We start from the raw sequence: 22,190 nt of genomic DNA, 5'->3' as shown, positions 1-22,190 counted from the left end.
CGCCACCAGACCTCAAGTGGGTGGGTGTTCTAAGTTAGAAAGGTGCTTTTGATGATGGCTCCCCCCTGCCCCCCGCCGACCTTCCTACCTAAGGCCTAAGCCTGATCATTTTCGGCTTCTCCCAGACTTGGGAAATCCTCATGCCAGCCTAAAAATGGAGGTTTGGGTGGGAAATGACCCTTAAATAAGGGCCTTAATGGGAGCAAGGGTGGATGGCCCATCTAAGGCTTCGTCTGCCCCAGCAAAAAATCATTGAGAGGTCAGGGCAAGTGGAAACCCAGCAGGAAGCCTGTTTGTTCTACTTCACGCTCCCCCTGCCGCCTTCCCAGGCTCAATACCCCTTGGCAGGGGAGAGTGAAATTCAGGCCACTGTCTGAATCAATAAATTCAGTAGAAATCAAACATGTTATATATAGTTCAGAGAGATCATAGGGTAATGACTTGCATTTAAAAATGCAGGCATTGTTTCAGTGGAGAGATGCATGGATTAGATTATCTGTGGAAATTGAAAATATATGTTAGCCACAGGGAGCTTGCTGTTTTACTGGGGTTAAGGTAGTGCAGAAGGTCTGGAATTGCAAAATTTAAAGGCTTGCAGCAGCTCAAAGCAAAGTTTTATTTTTACTAGCCAAATTACAAATATATTTAATTTAGAATGCAAAGAATGGTCACAAAAGTGCTACAGCACATCAAAGCCTCAGTTTTCATGATACTTGTGTTAAAGTTTGTTTTGACCAAGTGTGGCAAAGAAAGGTGGTATTGTTGGATTCCAGGGCAGCAGATGAGCAGCATAGAGTGCTTGGAAGAGAAGGTCATGCATGTGAATGCAGAGTGGAGCACATAGAGAAGTTGTTGGGACTAGTCATAAATACCTTGTTCTAATTAATTACTTGTCTAAATTATGCATTCATTATTTATTCATTCACGGGTTGTGTACGTCGTTGGTGAAGCTAGCATTTGTTGCCAATCCCTAATTGCCCTTGAGAAGGTGGTGGTGAGCCGCCACCTTGAACCGCTGAAGTCCATGTGATATAGGTACATAGTTTCATACCCTTGCGCCCTCATCTCAATGAATTTCGTGCTCGGCACGATGCTGAACTCTTCTTCCGCCGCCTTCGTCTCCGTGCTCACTTCTTTGGGCAGGAGTCCTCTCCCCGTTCAACGGATCCTTTTACCCATCTCCAATATTCTCCCTCCACCTAGACCCCTCCCTCTGGATTCTTACCTTCTCTTGATCTTTTCATTGAGAACTGTCGGCGTGACATCAGTCATCTCAATTTCTCTGCTCCTCTCACCCACTCTAACCTGTCTCTCTCTGAACTTGCTGCACTCTGTTCTCTCAGGTCCAACCCTGACATTGTCATCAAACCTGCTGACAAGGGTGGTGCTGTTGTTGTCTGGCGCACTGACCTCTACCTTGCAGAGGCTGCGCGTTAAGTCGCAGACATTTCCTCTTACCTCCTCCTGGACCATGACCCCACCACTGAATATCGAGCCATTGTTTCCAGGACTGTTGCTGACCTCATCTCCTCTGAAGATCTTCCTTCCACAGCTTCCAGCCTCATAGTGTCCCAACCTCGGACGGCCCACTTCTACCTCCTACCCAAAATCCACCAACAGGACTGTCCCGGCAAACTGATCGTTCCTGCCCCACGGAATTTATTTCTTGCTATCTTGACTCCATTCTCTCTCTCCTTGTCCAGTCCCTTCCCACCTACATTCGTGATTCCTCTGACACCCTACATCATATCAACAATTTCCAGTTCCCTGGCCCCAACCGCCGTCTCTTCGCCATGGACGTCCAATCCCTCTACACCTCTATCCCCCACCGGTATGGTCTGATGGCTCTCCACTTCTTCCTCGAACAGAGGCCTGAACAATCCCCATCCACCACTACTCTCCTCCGTCTGGCTGAACTAGTTCTCTCACTGAACAATTTCTCCTTAAACTCCTCTCACTTCCTCCAAATAAAAGGTGTGGCTATGGGTACCCGCATGAGCCCCAGCTATGCCTGTCTCTATATGGGATATGTGGAACATTCCTTGTTTCAGTCCTACTCCGGCCCCCTCCCACAACTCTTTCTCCGGCACATCGATGATTGCTTCGGTGCTGTTTCATGCTCTCGTCTGGGCCTGGAAAAATTTATTAATTTTGCTTCCAATTTCCACTCCTCCGTCATTTTCACATGGTCCATCTCTGACACTTCCCTTCCCTTCCTTGACCTCTCTGTCTCTATTTCTGGTGATAGACTGTCCACCAATATTCATAACAAGCCTACCGACTCCCACAGCTACCTCGACTACAGCTCCTCACACCCCACTTCCTGTAAGGACTCCATCCCATTCTCTCAGTTCCTTTGCCTCCGTCGCATCAGTTCTGATGATGCCACTTTCAAAAACAGTTCCTCTGACGTGTCTTCCTTCTTCCTTAACCGAGGTTTTTCACCCACGGTAGTTGACAGGGCCCTCAACCGTGTCCGGCCCATCTCCCGCGCATCCGCCCTCACACCTTCCAGAACCATGATAGAGTCCCCCTTGTCCTCACTTATCACCTCAGCAGCCTCTGCATTCAAAGGATCATCCTCCGCCATTTCCGCCAACTCCAGCATGATGCCACCACCAAACATCTTCCCTTCCCCCCCCCCCCCCCACCCCCGGCAGCACTCCGCAGGGATCGTTCCCTCCGGGATACCCTGGTCCACTCCTCCATCACCCCCTACACCTCAACCCCCTCCCACGGCACCTTCCCATGCAATCGCAGAAGGTGCAACACCTGCCCCTTTGCTTCCCCTCTCCTCACCATCCAAGGGCCCAAACACTCTTTTCAAGTGAAGCAGCATTTCACTTGCACTTCCCTCAATTTAGTCTACTGCATTCGCTGCTCCCAATGCAGTTTCCTCTACATTGGAGAGACCAACCACAGACTGGGTGATCGCTTTGCGGAACACGTTCAGTCTGTCTGCAAGCATGACCCAGACTTCCCTGTTGCTTGCCATTTTAACACTCCATCCTGCGCTCATGCCTACATGTCCGTCCTTGGCCTGCTGCATTGTTCCAGTGAAGCTCAACGCTAACTGGAGGAACAGCACCTCATCTTCTGACTAGGCACTTTATAGCCTTCCGGACGGAATATTGAGTTCAACAACTTTAGATCATGAACTCTCTCCTCCATCCCCATCCCCTTTCCAATCCCCCTTTTTTCCAATAATTTATATAGATTTTTCTTTTCCCACCTATTTCCATTATTTTTAAATGTATTTTCATCCATTGTTTTATCTCTACCTTTTAGCCCATTTCGATCCCTTCCCCCCACCCCACCCCCACTAGGGCTATCTGTACCTTGCTCGTCCTGCTTTCTACCCTTAATATCACCTATTAGCACATTCCTTAGATAATATCACCACCTTCAACATCTCTTCGTCCTTTTGTCTATGACATCTTTTGGCTATCTCCACCTGTCATTGGCCCTCTATCCAGCTCTACCTGTCCCCTGCTTAAACCAGCTTATATTTCACCTCTTTTCTATTTTTCCTTAGTTCTCTTGAAGAGTCATACGGACTCGAAACGTTAACTGTGTTCCCCTCCGCAGATGCTGTCAGACCTGCTGAGTTTTTCCAGGTATTTTTATTTTTGTTTTAGATTTCCAGCATCTGCAGTTTTTTGCTTTCATCCATAGTGCTATTAGGGACGGAGTTGCAGGATTTTGACCGAATGATAGTGAAGGAATGGCACTATATTTCCATGTCAAGATTGTGTGTGGCTTGGAGGGGAACTTGCAGGTGGTGGTATTCCCATGCTTCTGCTGCCCTTGTTCTTCTTGGTTGTAGTCATGGGTTTGCATGATGCTGTTGAAGGAGTTTTGTGTGTTGCTGCAGTGCATCTTGTAGATGGTACACATTGCTACCATGGTGTGCTGGTGTTGGAGGGATTGAATGTTAAAGGGGTGAATGGGGCACCAATCAAAGCCAGCTGCTTTGTCCTGGATGGTATTGAGTTTCTTGAGCATTGTTGGAGCTGCATTCATCCAGGTAAGTGGAGAGTATCCCATTACACTCCTGACCTTTGCCTTGTAGATGGTTGATGGGCTTTCGGGGTCAGGACATGAGATACCTGTTGCAGAATTCCCAGCCTCTGACCTGATTTTGTGGTCATAGTATTTATGTGGCTGGTGCAGTTAAGTTTTTAGTCAATAGTGGTTCCAAGGATGGTGGGGATTCAGCGATGGTAATGCTATTAAATGTCAAGAGGAGATGATTAAATTCTCTCTTATTGGAGATTGTGTTCTGATCCTGGACCAGATCCTCAAGTTCTTGGTACAATCCAGTTAGGGCCAGTAACTTTTTGTCTAAAGTAAACGAAGTTTAAGATCAAAGATACTTTCTGAGAGAGTAAACAAGATTTTGAACAAACAAAAATAAATTTTGTAAGGTCAGAAAAATAAAACAATTTACAATACCTATCTTATGGTCTAACATTCAGCGTTAATGTGAGATTTATTAACAGGCAAACTATGGTTGAACACACCACACTGCACAATAAATGGCAGATGGGAGCAAGACAGATTCCACCCAGACATCAGTAAACACCGTGAGTCAACCAATCTCGTTGAAACTCTGTCCCTCTCAGGAAGGATTCCAGTGTACACTTTTGAAGATCTTGCTTTGGAATTGTTTCTAAACTCTACATCAAACGCCAAATTCCAAATGTCAACAACAGCCCATCTCACAGAGTTTCAATCTTGTTTCCTGAGATTCCATTCTTCTGGACTCCTGAGTCTGCACTCCAGCACTACCTCACAAGCACAACTTCGGCTCTTCAGTCACACCAAGCAGAATACTACTGCTCAAAAAGGTTACTTTGCCCACAATGGCCACAGCATGAAGTCACCGACCTTCTGCTGCCTCCTTCAATCGCCAGGGCTTCGTCTGAACCTTCTACAATCGCCAGGGCTTTGTCTGAGCCTTCTACAATTGCCAGGGCTTCTTCTCAGCCCTCACCACTTAAAGTCTCCCAACTACAGCCCTTTTTCTGCTTGGATCCTCTTTTTATGCACCTCTTTCTTAACTGAGACCTTGCCCTGTCCCCTGCCTGGGACTCTCTGGGTGGAATTGCCCCAGACTTGCACTAAGTGCGGTAGACAGCGAGAAAAAAGACATCTCACCTGCTGGCTGCAATGGCGGCTTTTCACACCATATCATCCCAATCCCACCTCATTAATCATACATTCCCGGGAAACATGCCAGGTTACTGGCAGGGCATCCTCTCATTCACTCGCTCCACTGTCACCTCAGGCCTTCAGTAAACCGGGTGCCATATTTAAAAGCCGTCATACAAAGAACTCATCGAGGGATAGGAAACTGCTGTGAAGTGATGGCTGCCAAAGGGAGGAAACATACTGCTCCCAGATTTAGCGATGCCTCCCTTGAGGGCATACTGGATGCAGTGGCGGCCCACCGCGAAGTCCTCTATCCCCTGTCGAGGCAAAGGCACAAATCCTGCATAGGAGATGGTGGCAGCAGTGGTCAGCACCCTGCAAAAGAGGACAGCCACCCAGTGCTGAATGAGGATGAATGCTATTATCTGTTCCATCGGAGTAAGGCACTCTTCTCATCACTTTCAACTCACCCACTCAAGCCCATCACACATCCACAGGGATCTCACATCTCAAGGAGCAACACCACTGGCTTTCACACACACCCTCACATCTCCATCAGGCTGATACCCTCTTGAGCTTGCATCCTCATGCACCTTGGTTCTGGCTCACATGGCTCTGCTCACCACACAAACATTCCACGCAGTGCCATGTATCCTGCTCACAATCTATCTGTTTTCATGCTCACAGCAGCAGGGAGAGGTCCCAGAACAGGGTGAGGGAGCATGCTCTCGCGCTGACTGGTGAGGAGTGGACCGTGCCTGCGATGACGGTGAGGATGGCGGCACCCACATGTGGATCCTGTACCACATCATCCCTCTCTCAAAGCAACTGTGAGTGCCCTCTATCCTTCTTTTGACTCTGTTCCATACACTAAACCTCTCTGCTTTGGTTCACAGGGAGCTCTGCCAAGTGACCAACACCCTCAGCCGGCCAGCCCCTCAACTCCATCCAGGTCCTCACTTCCAACCAAGAGGACAACTCCTCCATTGAAGAGCTGGAAATAAGCAGCCTGGTAGACCCACCACAATGCTTACCCATACCCTCCACCAGCATAGAGACACACCTCGGTGGGACCTAGCTCTAGAGCAGGCTCGGTTTCACAATCTGGTGGTCACCGCACAGACACATGTCCGCAGCAGGAAGAGGCAAGTTCAGCCAAACTCCTTGGCACTCAGAACTGCTAGGGAAGAGGCATCTGTGAAGTCTGAGTCAGATGATGAGCCTCTGGATTCGGCCTTCCAACTCATCCTGGAGAGTCAGCAGAAGGTGGGGCAACATCATGCAGAGCTGTTGGAAGCCCTCAACAGAATGGCGTGCGAGTCACAGGAGTGCATCTGCCTGCTCTCTGATGAAGTGATGCCCATGTGCATGTATGAAGGTCTCCGTGAGAAGAATGATGGACGTCATGGAGACCCTGGCCCAGCAGAACTGCACTTCATGCATGAGTTCCTGTAGTGGCAATGCGAGAGGGAAACAGGGCACCTCAATATCCCTTCAGGTACTCCTTCCCTTGAAGGAGTCAGTCCGGGGTCCTCGGACACCCGAAGGGAGGAGGAGTGCAGCTGGACACCCTGGATCATCCACGCAGGAATCCCAGAGACTGTCCTCTCCCTCTGAACCCCCTTTGCCTGTCCTGTGACCCCCCCTCAACGTCATCTGCCACCGCAGTGGGAGCAGCTGGCCCATAGGGAGACAGCTAAAGCTAGCATTGGGCCCCCAAAGCCTCGGCTCTTCAGACAACCCTCGCCAAAGTCATCAGAGGCAATAGGGCCAACCATTGGACAGGCTGTCTCCACCCCTGCTGCGGCAGCACCTAGAAGTGGGAAGCCTAGAAAAGTTAAGAATTTCCAATCACAAGGGGTTGCACAGGTGATCACATTTTGTCACTTAATAATCTGAAAATATATTCTTTCAGCTTCATTTATGGGCTTCACGAGCCCTCCCCCTCCATTCCCCCCCACTAGCAGTTCAGTTGCAGGCAGCCAGCCCAGAGTGATTCTGGAGCGTGTGTGTATGTGTGGCGGGGCCTTTTGGAGCCTTGTGCAAGCACTGTCCCCCCCACACACACATCCTTCCTTTATCACAGTCATCTCAATGTCCTGAGCATTTTCAGTGCTGCCTGGGGTTCTCTTTCAGTTGTCCATTTGAGCTGCCCTGCATTTCTGTCCACCCACTGATCACACTCCAATGCAGCACCTGTTCCTGTCTAACACGAGGCTCCTTTCACTTTCATTTTTTTAGCATGGTACTGGGAATTCTGCAGCAGGTATCTCACGTCCTGACCCCGAAAGCCCATCAACCATCGACAAGGCAAAGGTCAGGAGTGTAATGGGATACTCTCCACTTAGCTGGATGAATGCAGCTCCAACAATGCTCAAGAAACTCAATGCCATCCAGGACAAAGCAGCTGGCTTTGATTGGTGCCCCATTCACCCCTTTAACATTCAATCCCTCCAACACCAGCACACCATGGTAGCAATGTGTACCATCTACAAGATGCACTGCAGCAACACACAAAACTCCTTCAACAGCATCATGCAAACCCATGACTACAACCCAGAAGAACAAGGGCAGCAGAAGCATGGGAATACCACCACCTGCAAGTTCCCCTCCAAGCCACACACAATCTTGACATGGAAATATAGTGCCATTCTTTCACTATCATTCGGTCAAAATCCTGCAACTCCGTCCCTAATAGCACTATGGATGAAAGCAAAAAACTGCAGATGCTGGAAATCCAAAACAAAAATACCTGGAAAAACTCAGCAGGTCTGACAGCATTTGTCCATCAGAATCCAGCCAGCATGCGATGCACTTTCCTCCAGGAGCCTGGTTGCTGTCGGGCTCCAGCATCTTCTGCTCCTTGGATGTCCATGATGTGAGCAAGGTCCTGATGGTAAGCCCCAACTTCTGCACGTCACAATTGTCAAGACGTGTTCTGCATCAGCGTGTTTTCCCGTCGACGTGGGCGGTAAATTTGACGTGGGGAGATGATTCCGGTGAGCAGAGCTATATGCAGATGTATGAAAATGAGGTTCCCGACATGCGGCGGTGGGACATGTGGCTGGCTATTGACGGGTAGAGCAGACGATTGCAAACTGGTTTTACAACGGCGTGAAACCGATTTTTGACCTTGCCATATTGTCCACTCATACCCACTATGATGCCCGACGCCAATGGGCACAAAAGATTCCGCCCTCTAATTCTGGTGCTCAGCTCCTGGGTCACATGACCCCATTTTTGCACCATTTTCTTTTAGCGAAGGTGCACTGGACTCATCCTTGGCTTGAAGAATTACAAAAATGTCACTCCCAACTCGTGCATGCGCGAAACTCCCGAAGCCTGTTAGGACTTGGAGTTCCTGGACCCTGCCGCATGAGAAGTTAAGCCTGGATCTCATAACACTTGCTACTTAGAGCCCAAGCCTAAAGGTTGTACTGGTCTCGTTGCATGTGGGCACAGATGGGTTCATTACCTGAGGAGTTGCGAATGGAACTGAATATTGTGCAGTCACCAGCGAACATCCCTAATTCTGACCTTGAAAGGTCATTTGTGAGGCAATTGAAGGTAGTTGAGCCTAGGACACTACCCTGGGGAACTCCTGCAGTGATGCCCTGGGACTGAGATGATTAGCTTCCAACAATCACAACCATCTTCTTTTGTGCTAAGCCTGACTCCAGCTTGTGGAGAGTTTTACCCCTTATTCCCATTAACTTCAATTTTGCTAGAGGTCTTTGATGCCACACTTGATCAAATGCTGCCTTGCTGTAAAAAGGCAGTCACTCTCACCTTCACCCCTGGAATTTAGCACTTTTGTCCATGTTTAGACCAAGGCTTTAGTGAGGCCAGGAGCCTAGTGGTCCTCAGTGACAGGTTATTGGTGAGAAAGTGCCGCTTGACAGCACCTTCCATCACTTTGCTGATGATTGAAAACAGGCTGAAGGAGCAGTAATTGCTTGGATTGGATTTGTCTTGCTTTATGTGGAGAGGGCATACCTGGGTAATTTTGCACATTGTCGGGTCGATGCCAGTGTTGTAGTTGTACTGGAATAGCTTGGCTAAGGGCACTGCTAGATATGGAGCACAAGTCTTCAGTACTACTGCCAGGATATTGTCAAGGCCCATAGCCTTTTCTGTATCCAATTTCTTCAGCTGTTTCTTAATAAGAGATAGACTGAATTGAATTGGCTGAAGATTGGGCTCTGTGATGACGAAGAACTCAGGAGGAGGCTGAGATGAAACATCCACTCAGAACTTCTGGCTGTAGCTGTTCACAAACACAAGCCTTGTCTTCTGCACTGAAGTGTACTTTTCTGACGTTGCGCCTCTAATGGAAGGCTTATCTGCTGGAACTTGGTTTTGCACTGCAAATGAATTTCTGGCTCTTATTTAAAGTGCTGTTCTTTTTAATCTTACTCATTGGCACAAAAGCAAATTTCAAATTTCATTCTGCTCTGTACTATAGATCAAGGATTACCATAATGACAGCAACAGAATTTATTTTTTTGTGTCAACGTGGCTCAGTTGGTAGCACTCTTGCTTCCGAGTCACAAGATTCTGAGTTCAAATCCCACACCAGGGCTTGGAATATAAAAGAAACAAGACTGACACTTCCATGCAGTACTGAGGGAGCACTGCACTGTCGGAAGTGACTTCTTTCAGATGAGACGTTAGACCGAGTCTCCATCTGCCAGCTTGGGTGGATGTAAAAGATCCAATGCTGTTATTTTGAAGAAGAGCAGAGGAGTTGTCCCTAGTGTCTCCTGTCCAATATTTATCAACATAAAAAAAATGATTATCTGGTCAGTATCACATTGCTGTGTTTGGGAACTTGATATATGTATATTAGCTGCTGTGTTTCCTACATTACAACAGTGACTACACTTCAAAAAAAAAGTACCTCATTGGCTGTAAAGATGTCCTGAGGTTGTGAAAAACACAATATACGTATATATCTGCAAGTCTTTTTTTCTTTTTTCTCTAGATAAATATCAAACATTGTGCAAGGACAGAATGGTCAGTAGCTGACAGTGTTCAATACTACTCACTCTTGTCCTTGCAAGCACCCAGCTCCCAGGATGTTATCACTGACCACAATGCCCATTTACCAGTCTGATGCCTGGCTAAGTTTCAGAGCACTGACGTACACACTTAAGAGTGTGCCCATGCTATGGTATTGAATAGTATATCAGCAGGTGTAATGGGGGACCCTTGGTAGTTTAGTTGGAGCTTAAGGCAACTTAGGTAAAGGTGATGTGGTGAGTGGGATTTCAGGAGCAGTTCTGACCTGTTGTACAATGCCAGCAGTTGATAAATAGCAGCTTTAGCCATAACAACATTTGTCTCCTCCTGTTCATTTTGGTTACCTCCTTGCTGCATTTAGTTGTCCTTCTCCTCCTCCAGGTGTTTCATCATTATATGCATTTGGATTATGAAGTTGTAGAGCCATGCAACAAATCACTATGTTCTTTGAGACTTTCGCTGGACAATTTTTTGAATACACTTTGATATTGCAAGGCATCTTAATCGTGTTTCAAGATGTTGTAATGTACTCCACAATGATTTTGGCTGCGTGCTTCTTACTATCTGTGTTTCACAATTTCATCTTTTATTATATATCTACTAAAATAAAGCACCATAAATAATTTTCACAGAAAAGCCAAATACGTTTAAAACTCAAATTGTATTTGTTTTCATGGTACTAGAATCATGAGCTAAGATCCCAGGCTTAACAAATATAATGGGCAATTTCCCAATAGCTTATGCCAAAGTCCAAGAAAAGAGCACATTGGCAGGGTGTCTATGCCAGCAAGTTCGGGGTGGGGGGTGGGGGGGGGGGGTTGGGGGTGGGGGGGTGGGTGGGGCAGTGGGTAAGAGAGCAGACAGAGAGTTACAGGTCATTCTCACCAAAAACAGATGAGAACTGAATGAAAATATTCTAATAACATGTAAATAAAAATGGATGCAATTTTTCATGACTCAAATGCTAATTTCTCATGCATTGATACTAAAGATTGCTATATGTGAAATTGACATTTAAAGGGGAGCTGCCCTTTATCATTAGGACTGGCCACAGTCTGTGGAGCAGCATTCTTTTGGCCCTACTTTATTTTCATAGCATTTGTGTAAAGAGTTTTGGCACTGCCATTTTCAACTGCTGCAATTTAAATCTGAGCATGCGTATATCATCTGCGTTATTTAGAGGAAGAAGAGGAAAGCAGGAGGTATACCAAGCACCTGAGGTCATTTCATAACCACCATTACCCAAGAATGTAATCTATATCCAGAGGCATGCATATATACCCAGAGACACTCAATATATATACCCAGAGGCACACAATATATACCCAGAGGCACACAATATATACCCAGAGGCACACAATATATACCCAGAGGCAAACAATATATACAGTAGCTGTTCAAGGTCTTAGAAGCCAGGCCTTGAGGGGTCTCCTAGGAAGCATTTTTGAATTGTTTTAGTACATCAGATAAAGAGGCTACACCAGAACACCATAAAATAAAGACTGTTGTGATTGCCTGGGATGCAGGCATTTACCTGCATTACCCTACACTGATGCTCACAGAGATCTGGATGTTGTGGTTTATCAACGTAAAACTATTGTGTGCAACAGCCATTCACAGACACTTGGGGGCTTTCAGTGATGCTCTGCACTTTAAAGAGCCCTGTTATTTGGAAAAAAGTCTAGTATCCTATTGTGCTGCCAACAGTTATCCATGGGAAAGATGATGCCAGAGTAAGCAACAGCATTGGTCACCTGCTTGATTTGTCTTTGTGCTGAGAATTGATCGACTGTTGCTGATGTTCTCTACAGCCTGTCAGAATTAGCCTGGGTATGAAAGTTAACTGCTGTTGTGACCTTGACAGCTGTTGGCAATATTGTGCCTGTGGGAGAGGTTAGCTGGATGCTGTGTCGTAGAGTGGGTTAAACTCTGCCACAGCTTCTCTCACCAAACAGAGTCTATGGAGATATAGTTCCTCAGAAAACTGCAGATTAAGTGTGCCTCTAGGTATTTATTGTGGGCCTCTGGGTATGTGTTGTGTGCCTCTGGGTATGTGCTGTGTGCCTCTGGGTATATATTGTGTGCCTCTGGGTATATATTGTTTGCCTCTGGGTATATATTGTGTGCCTCTGGGTATATATTGTGTGCCTCTGGGTATATATTGTGTGCCTCTGGGTATATATATTGAGTGTCTCTGGGTATATATGTGTACTTCTGGATATATATTACATTCTTGGGTAATGGTGGTTATGAAATGACCTCAGGTGCTTGGTATACCTCCTGCTTTCCTCTTCTTCCTCTAAATAACGCAGATGATATACGCATGCTCAGATTTAAATTGCAGCAGTTGAAAATGGCAGTACCAAAACTCTTTACACAAATGCTATGAAAATAAAGTAGGGCCAAAAGAATGCTGCTCCACAGACTGTGGCCAGTCCTAATGATAAAGGGCAGCTCCCCTTTAAATGTCAATTTCACATATAGCAATCTTTAGTATCAATGCATGAGAAATTAGCATTTGAGTCATGAAAAATTGCATCCATTTTTATTTACATGTTATTAGAATATTTTCATTCAGTTCTCATCTGTTTTTGATGAGAATGGCCTGTAACTCTCTGTCTGCTCTCTTACCGCCGCCACCCCCCCACCCCCCCCCACCCCCCACCCCCCACCCCGAACTTGCTGGCATAGACACCCTGCCAGTGTGCTCTTTTTTTGGACTTTGGCATAAGCTATTGGGAAATTGCCCATTATATTTGTTAAGCCTGGGATCTTAGCTCATGATTCTAGTACCATGAAAACAAATACAATTTGAGTTTTAAACATATTTGGCTTTTCTGTGAAAATTATTTATGGTGCTTTATTTTAGAAGATATTTAATAAAAGATGAAATTGTGGAACTATGTAATTTTCTCATTCCAGAGTCACTCTCTAAATTTAGAAAACTTTTTATTTTGATAGACTCTACATGATCATTTTAGTCCTTTTATTTTTTAGAGTCTTTTATTTTCACTGCATAATATCTTAGAGCTGTGGGACTGAATTTTACTGTAATAATAGCAGTGAGGCTATCAGTGCTTGCAGTTATGGCATTAATGGGACAGCAACTCCTGGCATCTTCATGGAAATCCAGGAGTTACTGTCTGAGTTATCCAACTCCCCCATAATATTATCAAAATTGAAGACTGATGAAAGCATAACCTGTAAAACATGCTGAATATGTGTGCTTGCGGCATATTATAGAGATGTGTATAGTCAAAGTGACATACACTCTTCTCTCACATGTTAATCAAAATCCTGTGAAGGTAACTGTGTGACCCACTGCAGCCTCTCTCCCAGCTGTGTCTTTAATGCATATTCTTTATTGAAATATGGATGTTCAGATTATGATGCAGTGTGAGTTATGAAATTTTTCACCACTAATAATTTAACAATTTCCATTTTCCTTATTGTGGACACAAATTATAAAAATGGTTTGGAATAATTTATTTTGAAAACATTTAGAATAGTTGATTTCCAAACTGTTAGAAAATGATGCAACTGTGTGGAACCTTTGTGAATTGATGTTATAACATATAAGAGAGCAAAGGTTGCAGAGAGGTAATCAAGTCACTGACTATAAATATTGTATGACGAAACACAAAACACAAATACTTACCTTGATTTAAAGTCAGACACCAGGAGCTTCAGTTTCCAGTGAGCTTCAGGCCTTCTGTGCATGTGCTGGGTGAAAAATGACGGCACATGCGCATTTCTGGTTTTTAAAATGTCTTTAGGCCGCGAACTGGCATTGCAAACATGCGCAGAAAGAAAGGAAGCAAACAAGTGAAATAGCACAAAACTGCAGATCAGGTGACCTGGAACCAGAGCGCCATTCGAGGGAAGGTGCTCAGGAAGCAGAATACTGGGAGGGGGACAGGGAGAAAGTCCTAAACCAGTGAGTGGGACTGAAAGAGGCCCCAGAAGAAAGTCCCAGGCAGGGACAAAGACAGGGCTCAGAGAGAGATCCCATTGAGTCAAGATAAATGACAGGAGCAGAGAAAAAGGCCCCAAGTTAAAGAAAAAGCTGCAGGGAGCAAACTTGATGTAAAACGGGCTCGAGAGAAGCCCAGAAGACCTGAGAGGGCAGCCGAAGGTTGCTGCGAGTTGTAAGGGCAGAGGTACCCTTTTGGAGTATGGTGTTCTGCTTGGCACAGCCGAAGATCTAAGAGTGTGCTTGGAAGGTGAAGCTTGAGTGTACTCGGAGATCCAGGGGAAAGGAGTCTCAGAAGGCAGGATTGAAACCCCTGGAAGTGGGTCCTTGTGGAAGCCTCTGAATGGGAGCGACTTTTAGAGAGAATTCCAAGGCGAGTTCTTCAAATGTGTCAAAGACAGAGTTTCAGTGAGGCTGGTTGGCTCATGGTGTGACAAGCCTCTGGGTGGGTTGTTGAGAAATCCATAGAATCTGCTTTGGTTGCATCTGTCATTTACTTTGGAGTGTGATGTGTTTGACCACAGTTTTGCCTGTTAATTCACATGTACCTCATACTTATCCTGAGTAATAAAGCATAAGATATATATTGTAAATTATTTTATCTTTTTGAATTTTATATATGCCTATAAAGATATAGCTGGGGTGAAAGAATAGTGAATATTTGAATCATTTTCTTGTGTTTTTAGTGAGATCTTTCCAACCTTTCTGTCTGGTGTAATATAGTTCATTTTTATTGTTTAATAAATATCTTTTTTTTTGTGTTAACAGTTTGTCAGACTCCCGTGAACTTGTTCAGTAACTTCCTTCCACAATTTTGAAAAAAAAGTTAAGATCTATCAAACCAGTTTCCCCTTCAGAATCTGGCTTCTCCAGTAGTAACATCAGCTGGGATTGTGACAATTCTGACTCTCTGTAGCACCGAGCTATTGGTGGTTATCTCTAAAGTTTGAATTTTGAGGAACCTTTTTAAATGGCAAGCACTGGCCTGGAGGAACCTTGAGCAAGGAAGCGGGTGTAGTGAAATAGGTATTGATGAAATGTGATTTCCTTCTTTAGGAAGGAAGTCGAGGACAACTTTTGGTCCTTGGAGCCACGAATCGACCTCATGCCTTGGATCCAGCACTTCGGAGACCTGGACGATTTGATAAAGAAGTAGAGATTGGTATCCCTAATGCTGAAGACCGTGCAGATATTTTGAAGAAGTTTCTAAAAAATGTTCCCACCTTGTTAACGGAGGTGGAGCTGACACAGCTTGCAAATGGGGCTCACGGGTATGTTGGAGCAGATCTGGCAGCAGTCTGCAAGGAAGCAGGTAACTCCTTTGGACTCTATTGGTCTGGTTTTTGTTGTTGCACCATCTTGTGGTGAACATGAGGTGGTACCACCAAAATAATAAGTAAGCTACATTTTAACTGACGCCCCTTGAGGAGTTAACCTGCTAAAGAAAAACAGTGAACTGCATTCACTTTATCCATTATATAAAAATAAATGTTTTGCATTGAAATGTTATTTCATTGCATGTCACATTGCAAGTATTTGACACTGAGAGCTCTTATGCAATGTCCAATACTGTGTATTAGGCAACAGAATGTTGGTTTTCTCATGCTTTTATGCAAATCAAGAGCTCCTGCAAACCTCTCCACAGAGAATGGTGGGGGCAGGGAAGTGTAAAATACAGGAATAGTCACGCTTGGTTTGTTCTGGTATCACTTTTAATATCCAGCTACAAGGTACCAAGTGTAGAACTCCATCCATATAACTTGGAGAAATGCTGTTGTGTTCAGCCAGTTACTGCTAATTCTTGCAAATAAATGTGAATGACACCTGTACTTTTCCGAAGTTGGTGTTACAACTGTGAAAGACGGAAACAAAATGGAGGTTATGATATTTAGGAGAACTTAGTTATCCAACTCTGCTCTGCTTAAAATCATAGTACAGAAAGAAATGAATTTGGCAACAAAATAATTTGTTAAAAATAATCCCAGGCGCAGTTTTCGCTGAGGTTAAGGCGAAGGAATGAGCCTTGAAACTATTGATTAGTGACACTGAGCAAAGCTGCTTTAAGATGAAATTTTAAAGTTTATTTTCCTCAGGTGCCACATTGGCTGAGGACTGAAATTTGGCCCACTTGCTGCAGCTTTGTTGATGTCTTCTACTGCAGTGGCCAGGTTTAGAAAAATGATGCTTTCCTATTTTCAAAAAAAAAACAACAGTGACTTGGGGGGGGAAAAAGTGATTTATTTTTGAGCTTATTAATTTATATTTTTCTTAGAAAAGAGGGTGGGTGACCTGTTCTCAGGCTGCTGCATTGTGGTGTGTGACAGTGGTCCATGGTCATCTCTGGAGTTTTTTTCACTGTCTGTAGAGAAACGCATGACTTCTGCTGAGCTTTTACCCATTGTAGTGCGACTGGCATCAATGGTCCCATGGCTTGGAGGACTGACTCTCTGCACCTCGCTGCTGCAGAAAACTGAACTTTAAAGTTTCCTCTTGAAAATACTTTGTTGCTTGTGGTATCCTTGTGGCTGCCATAGGTCAGCAGTTTCAATGGCTTTTCTTCAGCTTCAACCTCTAGGTAATGCCTCTGACGTAACAGATAGTAAATTCCATGTCACCGTGCATTGTAGCTTCCTGTTGAATAGATAAGAATGCAAATTGTGGTGGTTTAGGATTATGGACTGTTGCCTTATATTGTGTTAAAATCCCTCCATTAGCTGCTGCATTTTAACGTCTTTAGAGGTACTGGTTATCTGAATAGTAAATATATTCTACACTTACTAATTAACAGAAAACATAGAATAATGTGGAGGGATTGTTTTTAAACAATCTGTATTTTAATTTTAGGTTAATAGCAAGTCCATCAATATCATACTCAATGTTCCACTTACAAACAAAACCACAAAAGGGCCTGGTTTAATACAAACAGTCAAAATAGGTGTTTGAAATGAAAATATTGATTTCTCCCCAGCCTCAATTTTCTCCCCCCCCCCCTTTCCTAGGAGATGGCTCTGTGGTTGCCAACCACCATCCAGTGACTTGCCCAGTGGTTAGTTTTTATATGTGAGCCTAAACAGTGAGTGTTGACAGGCTGTTTTATCATGAGAAAACCCATGATAGAGTTTGACCCTCCTCTCACTGAAGCCTATATATATAGGCACTTTACAGCAAATGTCACTGGACAATGAACAGGAACACTGGTTCAATTTGTAAAACTTATATTCAGGGGCTAGGTAGGAGAAAGTGTCAATTATTACTGTCACTGGCCCAGGTGAGATCAGCTAAATATGACAAATCATGGGAGTAGCCCCTCAGGATTGTTCTGCCATTCAATGAGATTATGATGATCTGTGACCTGCCTTTGACCAACATCCCTGTAATATCTTTGGTTAACAAAAAAGTTTGTCAATCACAGATTTAAAATTAAAAATTGACCCAACATTAACTGCCATTTTTGGAAGAATGCTCCAAATTTCTACCACCCTTCATCCTGAAAGGCATGGTTTTAATTTTTAGGCTATGTTCCCTAATCCCAGACTGGCCACCCAGTGGAAAGTTTCTTACTTTGAATTCGCCACATCGAGCAGTATATTTACCCAACGGTTCATCAGGAGAAGCTCTGCAGTACCATTTTTGTTTTGTCTGACATGCACAGGATATCCCTGGATGCCGCACACCCTCCCCATCATATTTAGGGAGAATCCTGCTGAAAAGCAAATTGCTAAATAATTGCATTGGTAAAAGCGTTTTCAAAAATCTTCTCTGGAAAAAATGGCTGTGACAGAGCATATTCTTGCTATCCTTCCACTGGTAAAATGTTGACTTTTTTTATTTGTTCATGAGATGCAAGAGTCGTTAGCAAGATAAACCTTTGTTGCCCATCCTAACTGCCCTTGAAGGTGGTGGTTGTGGGCCTCCTCCTTGAACCATTGCAAGTCACCTGGTGTGGACATGCCCGCAGTGCTGTTAGGAAGAGAGTTCCAGCATTTCGACCCAGCCAAAGTGAAGGAACGGTGATTTGGTTCCAAGACACGATGGTATGTGGCTTGGAGTGGAACTTGCAGATGGTGGTGTTTCCATGTGTGAACTGCCCTTGTTCTGCTAGGTGGCAGAGGTTGCTGGCTTTGAAGGTGCTGTCAAAGGTGACTTGGCTGCAGTGCATCTTGCTGAAGGTACGCACTGCAGTCACTGCCCCGGTGATAGTTGGAGAGAATGTTTAGGATAGTGCCGATCAAGTGAGCTGCTTTGTCTTGAGTGTTGTGGGAGCTGCACTCATCCAGGAGAGAGGAGAGTATTTCATCACAGTGCCCACTTGTGCCTTGTAGATGTTGGATAGAATTTGAGGAGTCAGGAGGTGAGTTACTTACCACAGAATTTCCAGTCTCTGACCTGCTCTTGTAGTCACAGTACCTGTGTGGCTGGTCCAGTTCAGTTTCTGATCAATGGTAACTCCACGATGTTGTTGGTGGGGGATTCAGCAATGGTAGTGCTGTTGAAAGTCAAGCATCAATGGTTAGATTCTCTTTCATTGAAGATGGTCATTGCCTGGAAACTGTGGCGTGAATGGTACTTGTGACTTATCAGCCCAAAAATGAAGGTTGTCCAGGTTTTGCTGCATATGGGTTGGACTGCTTCAATATCTGAGGAGTCATGAATGGTACTGAACACTGTGCAATCATCAACAAACATCCCCTCTTCCGACCTTATGATGGAGCGAAGGTCATGGCTGAAGCAGTTAAAGTTGGGTGGACCAAGGACACTACCCTGAGGAACTCCTGCAGTGATGTCCTGGAACTGAGATGATTGACCTCCAACAACCACAACCATCTTCCTTTGTGCTAGGCCTGACACTAACCAGTGGAGAGTTTTCCTCCGATTCCCTCTGACTTCAAATTTGCTGGTGGTCCTTGATGTTATATATGGTTGAATACTGCCTTGATGACAAGGGCAATCACTGTCTCTTCACCTATGGAATTCCAAAAAAAAAGAAAGACTTGCATTTATGTAACATTTTTCATGGTCACCGGACATCTCAAAGTGCTTTACAGCCATTACAACTTTAATGAAGTACTTTTCAAAGTGTAGTCACTGTTGTACTGTAGAGAGTCTGGTAGCTGATTTGCATAGAGCAAACTCTCTCAAACAGAAATGTGATAATGACCAGATTATCTATTTTTGTGATGTTGATTGAGGGATAAATATTGGCCAGGACACCGGGGATGACTCCCCTGCTGTACTTTGAAATAGCATCATGGGATCTTTCACGTCCAGGCTGAGAAGGCAGATGGGGCCATGGTTTAACACCCAAAAGACAGCACCTTCAACAGTGCAATGCTTCCTCTGTACTGCACTCGAGTGTCAGTCTTGATTTTTGTGCTCAAGCCCTGGAGTGGAATTCAACCGCAAACTGTGAGGTTCAGAAATGAGTGTGCTATCAACTGAGCCACAGCTGACATGCTGTGTGATCATTATTACATTTTTTGACTGGCACTAGCACTGAACACATACAAGTGCTTGACATGCTAGTGCTAAATTCTGCTGCATTTGTAATGTTTGCATTGTTATGGAGATTAATTTAGTACAGATGTATTCAGCGTTGGTAAGTAATAGTAACAACTGATAAATCTACCTCATCTCTCAGGCGTTGCTCACAAGATTGGCTCACAAGATTGCTTCTGATATTGCCTCTCCCTACAGTTGTCAATATACAACCATTATTAACTACAGTTCAGCATTTTGACTGCCTGCAGTAAGTAGCATTGCAGGAAATGCTGTCAGCGCAGTTTGGGAACTGGTGACCGAAACATTTTCACAAGTTTGCAACTTTATTGCTCCTATGTTGTGTGATTGGGCAATGGGTTGTATAAGAGTGGAAACAAGCTGTTTGCTACCATGCTTGTGCTATAAATGTGAATATGCCAGGCTCCCTTTTTGCTCAGCACTGCTGTACAGAAGGATAATAGACTGGTGGAGTGGTGCCATACTGTTGTCCACAGTGTCAAATGAGCTGTCTGTGGCTTCCGACACCAGCACAGTTGATGAAAACCAACCTATCTACAGTGATAGAACCTTTTATCCATTCTATAATTAAAAGCTGCTGATATTCGTTTTTGTCGTGGTAGATGTGTAAACCATTACATTTCATGCAGTGTGTTTCGGAGATGGAAACACTGTTGCCATCAGTAAAAGTTCAGGGCCACCTCTTCCATTACACATATTGGCAGCAATTCATTACTTAAATCCAAAGAATGTCTTTAGTTTTTTTTTATCTCTGCAAACTTTGATTCATAGACTGATTCAGTAGTGATGATGGTAGGTCGTGTGTAGGTTGGCCTTTTATGCTTCATCTTTTGTTCTTCATGTTAGGGGCACAATAAGGTCCGATGAGGTAGATTTGATTATCTATTCTTACCATCCATAACAAAGGATGCCTCAATTAGTGGGCACAATGAGAGCTGAAGAAATTCACCATCTTCCCACTCTCAATATGAAGCTCAGAACAAAACTATTGGTCCTTAACATGCGACTCCTTATTTTTCTTCATTTTATATTCTATCCCTAAAATGTTCCCATTCAAATAATGTAGAAACAAAAAGATTTCCTGGTGGTGAATAAGAATTTGCCCCAGAGTTGTGAGGTGAGTAATAAAGAGTGTCAAAAGGAACTCATTAGGAAAGGAAAATTTATGGAGACTGGGTGGTGCATTAGGTTAACCATTGGCCTTTCACCTCCAACCCAGATTTGAATCCAACCCAGACTAACGGAATAAGAGTCTCCTTTGTTTGCTGTCTTGTGTAAAATGCATTTGGATAATCTTATTTCTAGTTCCTATTGGGCACATAGCACCAGTTTAACACTAATTGGCATGAACATTGGCAGTCTCTCTGAAGTCACATGGTGACTAGTGTGGGAATTGGAAAAATTCACACTGGTGTCGTTGGAGATGTACTCTTATGACTGTTGTATAAGTGCATTGTTGGAGCCTTTCTCTATGAGGCTACACCTGGTCTGGGAGTGCTTAATACTGACATTAAGATCAGATTGAGATGAGCTCAATTTTCAAAACCATGAAGAGAATTGATACAGTTAATGGAGAGAGGTTGTCTGGGGAATCTAGAAAATCTATCTTTTTTGTAATGACAACTGGTATATTGTGGGTAGACTGCCATCTACTGGGATGATCGTGGACATGGTTAACTCATTTAATCTGCGATTTTGTCCAATTCTCAACAAGCAGCTGTAGATGATGTGGTAGTATAGAGACTGAGGACTAGATATTAACTATTCACATAGCTATCTTCATGTGTTAAACACACTGATGTGCTGCAATTTTTGAACAGTTTCAAAACTTTCTTGGATACCAGAGTTGTAATTGGACAATAGAGCAACAGATTTAAAGTATAATGAAATGCTATTGTCTGTCAATGGATCCGCATAGTGTATGTGTACAAGAAAGCTTGTATGTAACAAAAATGAATAGTATAAAAGCATTAACAAAAATTGGTATAAAAATATTAATAGAAATGGAATCCTGGCATTATCATATGCTTAAATGAAAATTGCAGGAATAAACTGAAATACAAAACAGGCTAGAAACGCACAGCACGTTGATCATATCTAAAAAGAGAAAAATTATTTTGATGCAGGGCTTCTACCTGAAGTGTTAACTAGTGCTGGTTGACATATTGTGCAGATCTAGCATTTTCTGGTTTGATTTCTGATTTACAGTATTTATCAATTTTTTTTAACTGCCAACTTTGCTTGAATTGACTGGAATTTTAACTTAGAAAGATCTGCTAGAATACTTTCGTCATGGTCAGAAAACATAGAAAATCAAATTCATACCTCAGCATATTATGAACAAACCCTGCGGGTTTGACATATTAGGTGAAAGCTGTGCAGAGGATTTCCTGAATTGGAGCAAATGACTGTGAAGATGGATTGAGTGCTGCGTTTGTTAACCCTTGGACTCTTGAAGCTTTATTTTCATGATGGTATTCTCCCTGAGAAAGATTGCAATAATGCATTTTTGTTATGTACACTT

General features: G+C 44.0%; 1 protein-coding gene across 3 annotated transcripts in view; it reads left to right on the top strand.

Annotated features, from left to right (window-relative positions):
* The window catches only part of spata5 (spermatogenesis associated 5), a 496,065-nt gene that overhangs the window by 40,195 nt on the left and 433,680 nt on the right, over positions 1-22,190 (top strand). For all 3 annotated transcript variants that reach the window (XM_041196527.1, XM_041196518.1, XM_041196509.1), the window contains one exon: positions 15,206-15,461. In XM_041196527.1, coding sequence (XP_041052461.1) covers positions 15,206-15,461 — 256 coding nt within the window. The remainder of the gene's footprint in view (positions 1-15,205; positions 15,462-22,190) is intronic.

Source organism: Carcharodon carcharias, chromosome 1 (assembly GCF_017639515.1).
Source record: "Carcharodon carcharias isolate sCarCar2 chromosome 1, sCarCar2.pri, whole genome shotgun sequence".
Lineage (NCBI taxonomy): Eukaryota > Metazoa > Chordata > Chondrichthyes > Lamniformes > Lamnidae > Carcharodon > Carcharodon carcharias.
Note: the sequence above shows the minus strand (reverse complement) of the source record. Positions and strands in the feature narration are given on the sequence as shown.